The sequence below is a fragment of the Strongylocentrotus purpuratus genome, unplaced genomic scaffold (assembly GCF_000002235.5).
Source record: "Strongylocentrotus purpuratus isolate Spur 01 unplaced genomic scaffold, Spur_5.0 spur5_contig_835, whole genome shotgun sequence".
Classification (NCBI taxonomy): domain Eukaryota; kingdom Metazoa; phylum Echinodermata; class Echinoidea; order Camarodonta; family Strongylocentrotidae; genus Strongylocentrotus; species Strongylocentrotus purpuratus.
This window is the reverse complement of record NW_022145541.1, coordinates 519,320-532,531: the sequence shown is the minus strand read 5'-3', so window position 1 is coordinate 532,531 and position 13,212 is coordinate 519,320. Positions and strand designations below refer to the sequence as shown.

General features: G+C 39.1%; 1 protein-coding gene across 1 annotated transcript in view; it reads left to right on the top strand.

Annotated features, from left to right (window-relative positions):
• Window positions 1–13,212, top strand: part of LOC590265 (sterol regulatory element-binding protein cleavage-activating protein) — a 34,720-nt gene that overhangs the window by 14,389 nt on the left and 7,119 nt on the right. The window contains exons 7-19 of the mRNA XM_030985027.1: window positions 2,934–3,039; window positions 3,783–3,861; window positions 4,509–4,635; window positions 5,044–5,156; window positions 5,532–5,626; window positions 6,048–6,146; window positions 6,601–6,807; window positions 7,846–8,333; window positions 9,588–9,743; window positions 10,298–10,496; window positions 11,174–11,289; window positions 11,628–12,345; window positions 12,761–12,926. Of these exons, the coding sequence (XP_030840887.1) occupies window positions 2,934–3,039; window positions 3,783–3,861; window positions 4,509–4,635; window positions 5,044–5,156; window positions 5,532–5,626; window positions 6,048–6,146; window positions 6,601–6,807; window positions 7,846–8,333; window positions 9,588–9,743; window positions 10,298–10,496; window positions 11,174–11,289; window positions 11,628–12,345; window positions 12,761–12,926 (2,669 nt within the window). The remainder of the gene's footprint in view (window positions 1–2,933; window positions 3,040–3,782; window positions 3,862–4,508; window positions 4,636–5,043; window positions 5,157–5,531; window positions 5,627–6,047; window positions 6,147–6,600; window positions 6,808–7,845; window positions 8,334–9,587; window positions 9,744–10,297; window positions 10,497–11,173; window positions 11,290–11,627; window positions 12,346–12,760; window positions 12,927–13,212) is intronic.

Here is a 13,212-nt window from a genome sequence, read left to right as displayed (position 1 = left end):
ACTTACTGGGCATCATCTTCAATAAAAACCACAACTCCCATTTGCACATAACGGTAGTGACCGGTGTTAAGCACATGGTGTCGAGCCTATATGTACTTATTACCCGGATTACCTTATCTTTCTATGCTCATTACTCAGCCACTATACATTTTCTACCAAAATTGTTTGGCACATGACATTTATTTGTAATCTTGAACATTCACTGTAAGTTTTGTTGGATTCTGTAAGAATTTATTTTGTATATTTACCAGAACTCAAGTTTATCTTTAATGTAACATACATGTACCATGTACTTTCGATATTTCACCCTTGCAGATAATACATAAACACTGTAGGCTACATTGTGACATTTAAATAATAATAAAATTGGTTTTCTTTCCTTAAAATAACTCATTGTGGTATGGATTAGCATTGGATTTGTCCTTCCTGACCCAAAAATCCCAGGGATTATACAAACAATCAGAAGAATTATCTTGTCAGTGCCCTTGTGTATGCTACTGCAAACTGATTCTATTTGCCGAGTTTGCATGGTCACGCACAACAAGCTCACATTTCAATTGTGCAGGTCATAATAGCACTTCTTTATTTGTAGTATTTGCAGAATTGTGTTCCATTTGACTGATCAGCTGTGTTTGTCATGGAATGTTAGATCTGGCCGGTTATTTTTAGCTTTCCCTACGGGGAATAAAGTACTGGCAAAATCCCAGGAATGTGTATTTAAGCAAATGTGTGGGAGACCAAATATTCAATGGTCTCCCTCCAGAAACAGAGAGAGAGAGAGAGAGAGAGAGAGAGAGAGAGAGAGAGAGAGAGAGAGAGAGGGAGGGGGAGGGGGAAGGAGGAGGGGAGGGGGAAGGAGAGAGAGAGAGAGAGGGAGGGGGAGGGGGAAGGAGGAGGGGAGGGGGAAGGAGAGAGAGAGAGAGAGAGAGGGAGAGGGAGAGAGGGAGAGAGAGAGAGAGGGAGAGAGGGAGAAAGAGAGAGACTGCATTTATAGGGAAAAGAGTTGCATTTTGCACAATTCATTTATACAAAATCTTAAAGAAAAAAATTGTGTGCATAAATCATTTACTAGGAATCCACAAGTCTGGCATAATTCATATTCTGACCTAATGTCAAACATGATACATGTACATAAAACATTTGTCATTCACATATCATTCATGAATGATTTGTGAATGACGTGAATGTCATTGTTCCTGTACCTTTGTGAAGTATTCAGCTAATCTAAACAAACATTAAGAGTAAAGCTTGATTACAATCTACATTCAGTCTTTGTTTGAGGTAAAGATAAGCTCTGACATAGTAATATTTGTTCATGTCTGCTAATAGTTCTTTCATACAATATCAGATTTTTTTTGGTATGAGATTTGGTTTTAAAATATATTTCATTGTAGACTTAATGAACTCTTCAATAATGTTTTTTTTTTCTTCTCTCATTCATTAGTGATTGCCTAGATGTAAGCTTTTTTCCTTCCATTTTTTTTGTTGCTCTTTGTTAATGTTCATCTGTGTGATCTCAATGAATTCAGGTTAATTCTGCAGCAAGGCAAAGTTTGCCGAGAGAGCTTGAAGATGTGGCAATTATGAGCTCAAATTTTTTATCAAGTACATTTTTTAGACTCATTTTTTAGGTTATGATATAGGAAGATGTGAAAGAATGATTACACTGTAAGGCGATAATGAGTAGAATAAAGATTTCAAGATTTGAATTTGACAAAAACATTAAATTTAGGGCACATGTACAAAATGTACCATTAAGCTTAAGAAAAAAAACTTGTGTAAACTAGTTAGAATGTATAAAATCAACCCTAAAAATCTTTACCTTGCAACTTTTAAATTGTCGGCACAGGTAAAAGGAGTATGAACAAAATGAAGGATAACATTAAACCTGCCTATTGGGCTTGCAAAAAAACCCACGACTAACCTTGGTTCCATGCGAGCAATATTCTATTGTGAGTGCGTACACGTCTACTCAACAGGAGTGTTCACTGAGGATGTATTCAAATTGCAATATCTCTTTGTAATATTTGAAACTCATATTTTGAATAGATAGTTTAGATACATACATTAGCAACATGGAATCCCTCACATCAAGAGCAGAAACATGTTTTGTTGATTGCTAAACTTTATTAAACCTCTTGAAACCGAATTGACATACCCCTCTATAATGGTACGCGTCTACTCAACAAGATAGTCTGAGAATGTATTTATAATTGCAATATCTCTTTGTACAAGTCATATTTGAAACTCATATTTTGAATACCGTATTTGCCGGCGTAAAGGCCGCAGTATTTTTGGAAGAGAAAATGTGAAAAAGTCGGGGTGCGGCCTTTACGACGAAAGAGTAAAAAAAACAAAAAAACAAAAGTCAAAACCAGCAAGAATTTGCGCATATGGGACTAGAAACGGTAAAATAACTATACCACTATGGTACAGGACATTTCCACACTTCTTACCGACAATTTTACCTTGCATTGTTGACATGAAGACGAAAATAAAATTCCTAACACAACATTTTCCGATAGATCTTGATCTAAGTTCATGCCAATGCATTGCAAAAGTAAAGGAAGGGACCCTTTTAACGGAGCTGCTGCGATCATCCATCCGAAGTCGCCATTTTGTTTTTCCGTTTTATGCAGTTTCGCATAACACTGTACATTGTGGTAGGGGTATATATCGGACACCAAATCTGCCTGTCCGTATGTTTTTTTTTTCCTTTTTTTTTTAAAATGTCAAAATCGGGGGTGCGGCCTATGCGGCAGTGCGGCCTCATCGCCGGCAAATACGGTAGATAGTTTAGATACATGTACATACATTAGCAACATGGAATCCCTCACATCAAGAGCAGAAACATGCTTCGTTGATTGCTACACTTTAACCGCTTGAAACTGAATTGACACCCCTCTGACTATTCTTGTTTTTTGTCTTTGTAGTTTCATTGAGGAGCTGAAGTCTCACCTTGAAGAGAGATTTAACATGGGATCACCCTCTCTAGATTGGAATACAGGAGAGTTTCTTATTCTTCACATCTATTACAAGGTAGGTCAGATTTATTTGGTTTGTTTTACCTGACTGCTAAGAAAGTATGTATGTGCTTGTAAGTAAGCGACCAGGGGACAGATGGCCTGAAGTTCTCTCACCTTGAAGAGAGGTTTAACATGGGATCACCCCCTCTAGATTGGAATACAGGAGAGTTTCTCATTCTTCACATCTACTACAAGGTAGGTCACATTAAAGCCCCACTGCACTAATTATAGCAGAGGGATTGGACCTCCCTGCAAGGTCACTGACAGGTGGTTATCTCATCGAATCCGCTCTCAATTAACATAAGAAAAAGAGGACCATGGGGGACCAATGGTCACCGATTAGGCTTTGTTTGCTTTATAGAGGGCGCAAGTAGCTGTAAGTAGTGCAGTGGGGCTTTAAGTTTGTTTGTTGGTTGGTTTGTTTTACCTGACTGCTAAGAAAGCAAGCATGTGAGTGTACTATAAGTATGCAACCAGGGGACCGACGGCTTTAAGTCCTCTCTGAGAGCCTTGGTATTAGGAGTTATGTCTTACCAAAGGGCAGCGCATCGACTTGGTTCCGAACCCATGATCCTACTTGGAATTAATCATAATTCTGTACTTTATATAAAAGAAAAAGTAGTTTGTAGATTGATTACTGGACTTGCAATCAGTCTGGACCCATGCCAACTCTTTTATAAGACATGGCTGTGAATTGTGATGTATTTTGATGACGAAATGCTAACATTGAGTGTTATTTTGTTGTTTCTCATTCAGAGTTTGATCAACTCAGATGATTTCATGCCTGCTGCCATCATCTATGCCCTGCTAATGTTCTACATCTACTTCTCAGTTCGTAAGTACAAGTCTATCACTTTGTCCATTCGGAGCAAGAAGGAGTTAACTTGTATCACTTAACACAGAGCTAATGCCCTTATGACAACAAACTTTTTGTTAACCTGGGAAAGCCTATTCTCCATCAACACTGTTCTTTCTGAGGGCCCTGCTGACAATTTATGCAAAAAAGTTTCTTCTGGATTTTACTTAAGTTTTCATAACAGGATATTTAGAATATGTGTACTGTATTACAACGTGACTGTATAAGAAACTTAATGCTTTGATCTTTTGGACTTGAATGATGCCAAAGTGACGTTTTGTTTGGGGCTGGTCTTGTATCGGTTGAGGAATGATTTTTTTAAATAAATACATGTACTTGGAGTGCATAGGTATCCAATAAAGTGAAAATTCATCTTTTTTGTGCAGTATATTGCCAGTCCATTATAAGTTTCATCTGTGTGACTTGTTTATTAGGAATTCGGGCATTAGTAAAATTACCCACACTCGGTACCTTCAAAGCAGTCAAAACACCCTCGGCTCTTGCCTCGGGCGGGTTAGACTGTTCCAAAGGTACCTTCTTTGGGTAATTCTTACTAATGCCCTCACTTCTGTGTATTATTTTTATATCATCACGTTGACTTGTTCATTGAATGTTCTCTCTTGCAGGTAAGATTGAGATGGTGAAGTCTAAGTGGGGTTTAGCGTTGAGTGCTACGGTAATGTTAGTACTATCCTGTACTATGTCAGCTGGCCTGTGTATCCAGTATGGGGTTGAACCAACGTTGAATGAAGGGTGAGTGATTGTATAAGACACTTCTTTAGAACAAATCACACAATTAAATCTTTGCATTTTGGCTTCTGACAACCATCAGCTTAAAATAGTTTTCTCATCTAATTTAAAGCTAAATTGATCTTAGTTTTTTTTTTGGAATATTAGATGAAAAAGTCTGGAGAATAGTAATACACATTTACTTCTTCTCTTTTGTTGTGGAGATAAATCCGCTTATGTGATATGTCAAAGTACCAAATGTCAGATTTTAGAATTCATTGGTAAACTTTGATGTCTTTACAAATTGTTTATGACCCCTTCAAACACTTTCAAGTTGTAAATGTAAGCTACAAACATTTCTCTATCATGCAAGTTATCCTGATGTTTTAGATAATAAAAATGTAAATTTTGTCTCCCCAAATCTTGTTACAGAGAGGTATTTCCATACATCATCATCTTGATTGGACTGGAAAATATCCTAGTTCTGATCAAATCTGTTACGTCTACGCCCATGGATCTACCAGTAGAGCTTAGAATAGCACAGGGTAAGTAGAAGATAAATTGGTAGAAAGATAGATAGATAGATAGATAAACAGATGAACAGATGAATTGATGGATGGACAAACGGCAAGAAAGGTTGACATAAATGTTTTTGTTCTGATCAATATTATACGTCCATGGATGTACCATTAGAGCTTGAAATAGCACAGGGTAACCAAATAAATATCACTGGAGAGATTAATTGATCACAAGAAAGATCAGTCAGTAAATGGTTCAGGAATGTACAGCTTAGGGAGAATTATGAATGTACAGCATTGTTGAGTGTTATTGATATGAAAAATGATGTTGAAGTGATGTGTAAAAGGCATATTATGTCTTCAGCACCAAACGATTGTCACAGATGTTTTCTCTTTTTCTAGGTTTGAGCAAAGAAGGTTGGTCTATCTCAAAGAACATGTGGACTGAGATACTGATAGTGCTGATTGGGCTCTTTACTTTCGTATCAGCTGTACAGGTGAGTCAGTGTAGTGATGCTTTCTTGGTGGAATTTCATGTACTTTTCATTTGGTCTTGTTTCGAGTCGAGGATAATGGTAGCGCACTTCATAACCCTTTTCTAAGTCACATATAACATGATGGTGATGATGGTTATGATGGTGATGATGGTGATGATGGTGGTGTTTTCGATGATGATGTTGAGGATGATGATAATTATGGTGGTGATGGTGGGTTGTGGGGGGGGGGGGGGAGGGGTATGAGGATGATATCTTGTTGACATATTTCTTTTTTTTCTCTATCTCTCCGTCCCTCCCTCTCTAGGAGTTTTGTCTCCTAGCCCAGGTGGCTATGTTGACATATAATTCTGTTTGATGTTGATATAGAGGATGAGGGTTATATCGTATTAACATTTCCTTTCATATCTTCCTATCTTTCCAGGAGTTTTGTCTGCTAGCCCTGGTGGCAATGTTCTCAGATTTCTTTCTTCAGATGATGTTCTTTGTCTCAATCTTGGCTCTCGATTTCAGGAGACTCGAGGTATCTATTGATTCTGTTTTTTGTGGGTTTTTTTTCAATCCCCCAAAGGATTTGTCACAGAAACTTTTCGTCACAGTTATGAAGTGATTTACAAATTGCTAGTGATTTTAAAATTGCTTCACTCTGTGTGAACCTCTTTAAAATGATAATGTACTACTTAAAAATTAATTTAGCAAATGAATATCTGTAACAATCCATGTTCTGTAACAATATTAGTGGGTCTTTAAAAGTGTCACGAACAGGTCCACAGATTTAGTGGTGTTCAGGGTGCTGGGTAGCTTTTTGTTATGGCATTGTTCAGGCTTGCATTATTGAATATGAAACATGCCTTCCTGTAATATTGCCATTCTAAAATGATCTAGAAAATAGTGTCTTTCAAGCTGATCAATGTTTTCCTGTAAAAGATGATTTAATAAATAAATATATAAGTAATCATTGTGATTCCTTCATCCAGATTTCTGACCTGTATAAATCCGGGATGATGCAGACCCTCCAAGATTCTCCTGACGGGGCGCGGCCTTCTCGCACCCATCACCGGTCCTTCCTCTCCCCCTTCTGGGGTCAACCCATCGAGGAGCCGGCTCCTACACCAAGGATCCCTCGCAGGCTCAGGGTCTTCAACTTCTTAGCTAGTGTGAGGATTATCCAAAAGATTATTAAGGTGAGTAAAAATAATAATGATGGCTTCTTATTTAGCGCACATGTCCGCCACATTGTGACGCTCCTGGCGCTGCCCCGATTATTACTCTGGCTTTAGCAAGACTGACATTACGGTGCTCTAGCATTTCAAGGAATTGATTCTTGCCAGGTACCCATTTACAAAACCTGGGTTGAGTGTGGCGAATGTAGATCAATGCCTTGCCAAAGGACATTAGTGCCGTGGTGGGGCTCGAACGTGGACCTTGTGATCGACAGTCCCGTGACATATCCACTCTGCCACGACACCTATCAGGTGTTCTAAGTTTTCTCAGATGCTATGCAGTCATTCCTTTCCTACATATAGTAGCAATAACATTTTTAACAAAAATAAGAGATGTGTGATTCTATTTTGATTCAAAGGTGTATTGTTTGATATTAATTTGGAATAAACTGTAACAGTTGTAATACATTGATGTATGATATAGGTTTTCTGATTACTTTCATGGAGAGATTGATGTTAAGGCTCGCATTTTTGTGTCAGTTTTTGTTGCATGCAGCTGTACGTAGTCCCTATGTTCTTCTATCTTTTTGCCTTTATGCTTAGCTTATATACCCAGTGTGTTAAGAGGATTCATGTCGCAAGGGTTAATGCCTTTCAAGCACTTCCAGTTTTTAACATGATCAGGGGGATGTTTCACTTAGATTCTAAGTCGAACTTAACTTTAAGCTATACTTAAACATTATGGAGAGCCATTTGTAGCCTTAGAATAAAATATATTCAAGCAAAAGTTCACGTTTTTTAATCTTTTTATAAATTCCACATCAAGAACATGAAATCTCCTTGATAATAGAAAATATGAATGATTTAAATCAACATTTTATGCCTTTTAAAATAACTTCAAGTAAATATTTTCATAGATGCTAACGGCTTTCCATAATAGTTAAGTCCAACTTAGAGATAAGTTCAACTTAGAATCTTTGTGAAACACCCCCCTGCTTGTGCCTCCACATGTGTATCCAGTGACATTTGTTATACCATGTTTCATATGCTTTGTTGCAGTTCACACTGGCACTGTGGATCATAGTGACTTGTCTCTTCATCTACAAAGCGGGTATCATCAACTTCTTCCTCGTCAGCAACATCTACGGCAGTCCTCTGGAACCCACCACCACCCCTACAGCCCCAACCCCTCTGGACCCCACGCTGCCCCTTGTACCTCCTCTCAATGACCCCTACCACACCCTAGACAAATCAGGACAGGTGCTTGAACCTGACGCATCCAACAAGGTCAAAGACCACTCCCTCCCTGGTCTAAAAGCGGGGAATCCCCAAAAGGCAAGTGACCAGAAAGGGGATGACAAGGTCAAGGACAAGATGAAGAGTGGGAGTGATGGGAGTACTAGCAGCTTGTTGGACTTGAAGCCTTGCCACGGAAGCGATTGCAGCGATAAGCTATCCCTGTGGGTCAGACAGAGAGGGCTCTGGAAGCTCTCCGCTTGGCACTGGCCGGCTCTCTTCAATATGTACAACATTAGCTTGGCGGACAGGTGAGAACCATGCATGTAGCATGCTCTATACTAATACTACTACTTCTAGGTCGAGCGTACTCACACTGATTTGACAAGCTTTTTCCATTCAGTTCTATTCTCCATGATCTTTGGGAGTTCCTGCCTTGGTAGACAGGTGTCTTTTTCTAACTGGTCATTGCTGGGCGCCCTCTGGTGCGTTTGACCCTTGAGGGCTCCCAGAAGAGCATTTGTGAAATGATTTCACTCTTGCTCCTCCAGCAGTGCCCACTGAAATGGAGGTGGCGGTCTCTCTGCCTGTCTGAGATCGGTGTAATGTCCCTATACAACTCTATACTAATAATGCCTTCAAAAACTGATTGATTACATCCCATATGCTTATCTAATTATAATTAACTTTAACTCTGAAATGTTCTTAAAAGTAAAACAAAATTAAAGTGATTAGTTCATTAATTTCACTTCTAAGGTATCTGGCTTATTCTTTACGTCTGAGGAACGGCCTGTAATGTCACCACCCAAAATTGGTTTTGGGCTGGGGACCATCATGGTCAGTTTGTAGGTGAAAACATAGAGCTGATCATACCACTAACAGTGCTGACAGACAAACTTACATCTGCAGGATTTAGCATCCTTAAAATAGTCATAAAGTTCTGTATCTTGCATCATTCAATTTCTCTATACTGGAGGGTGTTTCACAAAGATCCTAGGTTGAACTTATTTCTAAGTTTGATTTTACAATTATGGAAAGCTGTTAGCATGTTTGAAAATATTTTTGTATAAGTTATTTTAAAAGGCATAAAATGTTGATTCAAATCATTCATATTTTCTTTCATGATGGGAGATTTCATGTTCTTGATGTGGAATTTATGTAAAGTTTAAAATACTTAAAATTTTTGCTTTTGAATATACAGTCAAACCTGCTTTAGTGACCACCTGTCTACAAAGACCACCCAAGGGGGACAAGAAAGTGGTCTTTATAGGAATGTGGTCTTTGTAGACAGGTGCCCATAGTATAGTACATGTTTCAATAAGAAACCCTTCTACAAGGACCATATTTTTTGTTTCCCTTGAAAATGGTTCCTCATTGAAACATGTACTTAAGGAACCTGTCTACAAAGACCACTTTTTGCGTTTCCCTGGGCGGTCGCTATTGACAGGTTTGATTGTATTTCATTATAAAACTACAAAGGGCTCTCCATAATTTTTAAGTCCAACTTAGAGTTAAGTTTGGCTTTAAATCTTTGTGAAACACCCCCCTTATGTATCCAAACGCAGATATGTGAGCATCCTACCACCCATCAAGCTTAACATTCATATCAGTCCTGAGGAGGCTGTAGCTTTGAGGAAAGATTCAGAAACTAAGAGATATGGCTCATCTCCTGGGGTTGGTCAGATCATCGGTAGCTATGAAGGCCTTCATGAAGCCGACAGGTGCGTATCTCTATGATTTTCCCCTTTTAATGGTTAATTAAGAGAGTTTATCCTCTGCCACTTTCTGTTTATGGTTTTGTTTTGTTTCTACTTCCCCTCCTGTTTATATGTGTGGGTAATTTTGTTGTGTTTCTTTTATATTTATTGTTTTGTGCAATTTCTCTTTTTAACTTTTGTATGTTTGTATTTCTGTTCATCCTAAGGAATTCTGTGTTTTTTCTGTATTTTAAGTGTTTGTGGTGTTCATTTTTCCCTTACTCTCTTTGTTTATTGGGTGACAATCTGTCTCTTTTCATGTTGATTTTGAAATGTATTGCATTATTTAAAGAAATTAAAAAATGGGCTATTAGATCTTTATTGTTTGTTGTATATCAAACCCTTGTCTAAAGAATTGTAGTATTGAGATCATTGTAATTATTACTTCTTGTGTCATTCATTTCAATCAAACCAGCATTTCATTTCAGGTGGAACTTGACTACTATGTACCATACAATCTTCATATGGAAACCTCGCATAACATTCGTGATAATCTAAACCATCATATTTCTCAACAGATGGGACTACTACGTGACGATGATGCTGGGGATCATAAGCGGTGCATCATCAGTAATCCTGATGATGCTGCTGTGTAAGTGTGCTACCCTGGTCCGTAGTCGTCAGGCCAGGTACAAACCAGGACGCAGGGCTGATATCGTCAAGAGGGTTCAGGGACCATGTGAGGCTGTACCTCTGCATCTGGCTGGACATGAACAGGCAGGAAACTCTCATCTTGACTTGTCTCTCTCAGTGCTTATATTCCATGCCTCAGTGTGAATCCATATTATCGGTAGCCATATTCTGTGAGAGTCAAGTAACTTGGTGATCACTTTATCACATATTAAAGCCTCACTGCACTAGTTTGACCAAGAGGGATAAGATCTCCCTGCGTGGTCACTGACAGGTGGTTATCTCATCAAATCAGCTTTCAATTAACACTAGAGAAAAGGGGATCATGGGGGACCAACACGCATTGTTTGCTATATAGAAGGCGCAAGTAGCTATAAGTAGTGCAGTGGGGCTTTAATCAAAGGCTGTATCATGCTGTTGCGCTCATATAATGGACCGAATTCTCGTGTATTTGTCTGATTGAACTTTACTCTTCACCTGAATTATTAATGGTATTCAATATATGTTCTGTTTGTCTTTAAAAGTTTATTCAAGAACCATGACGAGTAGGTTAGCTGTATTTTTTTCAAGAACCGTGATAATAATAATAATAATACAAACGGTTCTACTAAAGCACTTACCACTGAAGTCTCTAAGCGCTATAACAAACAAAATACAATAATAAACAATCACATATTAAACGTGAGTAGGTGATGAGTAGGTTAGTTGTATACTTTCAAGATCTCAATATAAATGTCTCTGTAAATCTCTGTTTCTATAATCAGGAGGTGGAGTGTTTTGTGACTGGAGGGCGCTGGGTAGTGAGTGCGTGTATCCAGGGTGATATAAGGATCTGGGATCCAAATGAAGGAAGATGTGAGCATTTCATTCCAAGAACCAGGTAAGAGATACTTGAATACATCTCGTTTCTATGGTAACCGATTAGGTGATTTAAAGTTCCACATCAATGGGGCGTCTGTAATGTGTTTGTACTTTTAAGAGCCAACAGACTTTCTTTTTAATAATAATATGGATCTATATAGTGCTTAATGCGAAATACCTTCTCTAAGCGCTTTACAGACATTATTTTCATGCCAATATTTTAGGTCAGACATTTGTTTTATCCTGTATATTCAATACTTCTGACATCTTCTTTATAGAATTCAAGTATCTTGGTGTAAGTGTGATTAAAAAGAATTTGCTAATTGGCTGCTTCCTTGTGTTTTCTTTTAATGAAAGATATCGCCTGAACAACAAAAGTAGCAGCCTGCCTCGTCAACCCATCTCACCTACGCAGCCCCTAAAGACTCCCAATCATTCCAGCGTCCCGTCCAGTCCCTTCAGTCCACTTTATACTGATCCTCCTCAAACAACAGAGGGCGCTGCTCCAAACAGCGCCAAGGATCTCAACACTCACTTCTGCTCCGAGGTGATCATGCCACGCCCCGGTAGCTCAAAGGACCTGTCGTCTCACTTCAGCGGGTCACACGAAGCTGGCATACCGCGGCCTGGAAGCTCGAAGGACCTGTCATCGCACTTCTGTGCGTCACAAGAAGGTGGCATGTCACGACCTGGAAGCTCAAAGGACCTAGCTGGGATGCACTTCAGCATGGACGGGTACTACGCGAATGGAGAGCAGGTGTATTCAGCAGCGAGGCACCCGTCGCAGTCGTCCAGCCGTAGCTCTGGGGTGGCTAGTTGCGATGATGACCCTTACCTACAGCAGCACACCAAGTCAAGGACTCATAGCACGGTATCAGCTGACTTCTCTCAGGTGGACATGTTTGGTAGTCCTCAGGAGAGGGAGGGTGTGGTCGACCCAGCCGGCGCAGGAGGGGGGCATTGTGCACCCCATGGAGGGGGAGGGGGTGACGGTGCAGGTGTATGTTCTACGGTGTGGTGTCTGGCGTGTAAAGATGAGCTGGTAGCAGCAGGATGTAGTGATGGAAGTGTGGAGGTAAGTTCACATTAATCTTTTCTGACAGAAGAACAAAAATTGAAATCAAATCAAAATTTAAAAAAATTAAATTCAAGAAGAAAAACAAACTAAAATCATTGTATGATATAGATGTACATGTTCGTAAAGATTGATTCATGTTTAAATGAGTTTCTGCTTGAGTTTATGAGTTTATGTTTATTTTATTCAAAACTTTTCCAAGTCTTAGTTTAATCTCAATATTATCGGTTTAACTTTATGTATAACTGATTGTTGTATGTTTAGGTCTCGCTCATTTACCTGCACAGAGAAATACTCACTCAAACCTTTCTTTTTGTGGCTTAGACAATAAATTAGCTGTAAATTGCTCTTAAAATGAAAACTTTTGCAACTGCTATAAACGATTTTGTTTCCCCGCTTTACTCCCTTTCTTCAGCTATGGAGCAGCGAGAATGGTCAGCTGTTAGCCTGGTCGCCATACAAGGGTGACCAATCACAGCCTGGTATTACAGGGGTGTGCTTCTGTCGTAATCTCCTGGTTGTAGCCAGGCTCGGGGGCAGTCTGGACTTCCTGCAAATATCAGGCTTTAATGGTGTAGGAGGTGAGACCATGTTGAACATTCTTGATAAGGATTTAAAGTTTATTGAGGTGTATTCAATCACGTAGTAAGAAGATGAAATCAATCCTCATGTTTGATTTGATTTGATTTTTTTTTTTTACCTGACATAAAGCAAGTTCATACTTGTAAGTAAGCAACCAGGGGACCGGCGGCTTAGATTCCTCTCTGAGGGATTCGGTAATGAGGATTAATGCCTTACCAAATTTTTAAAGATTAGTCTTTAAAGTGTCTACCGATGGAATGATTCAAAGAGTTGAGAGTATGCAGT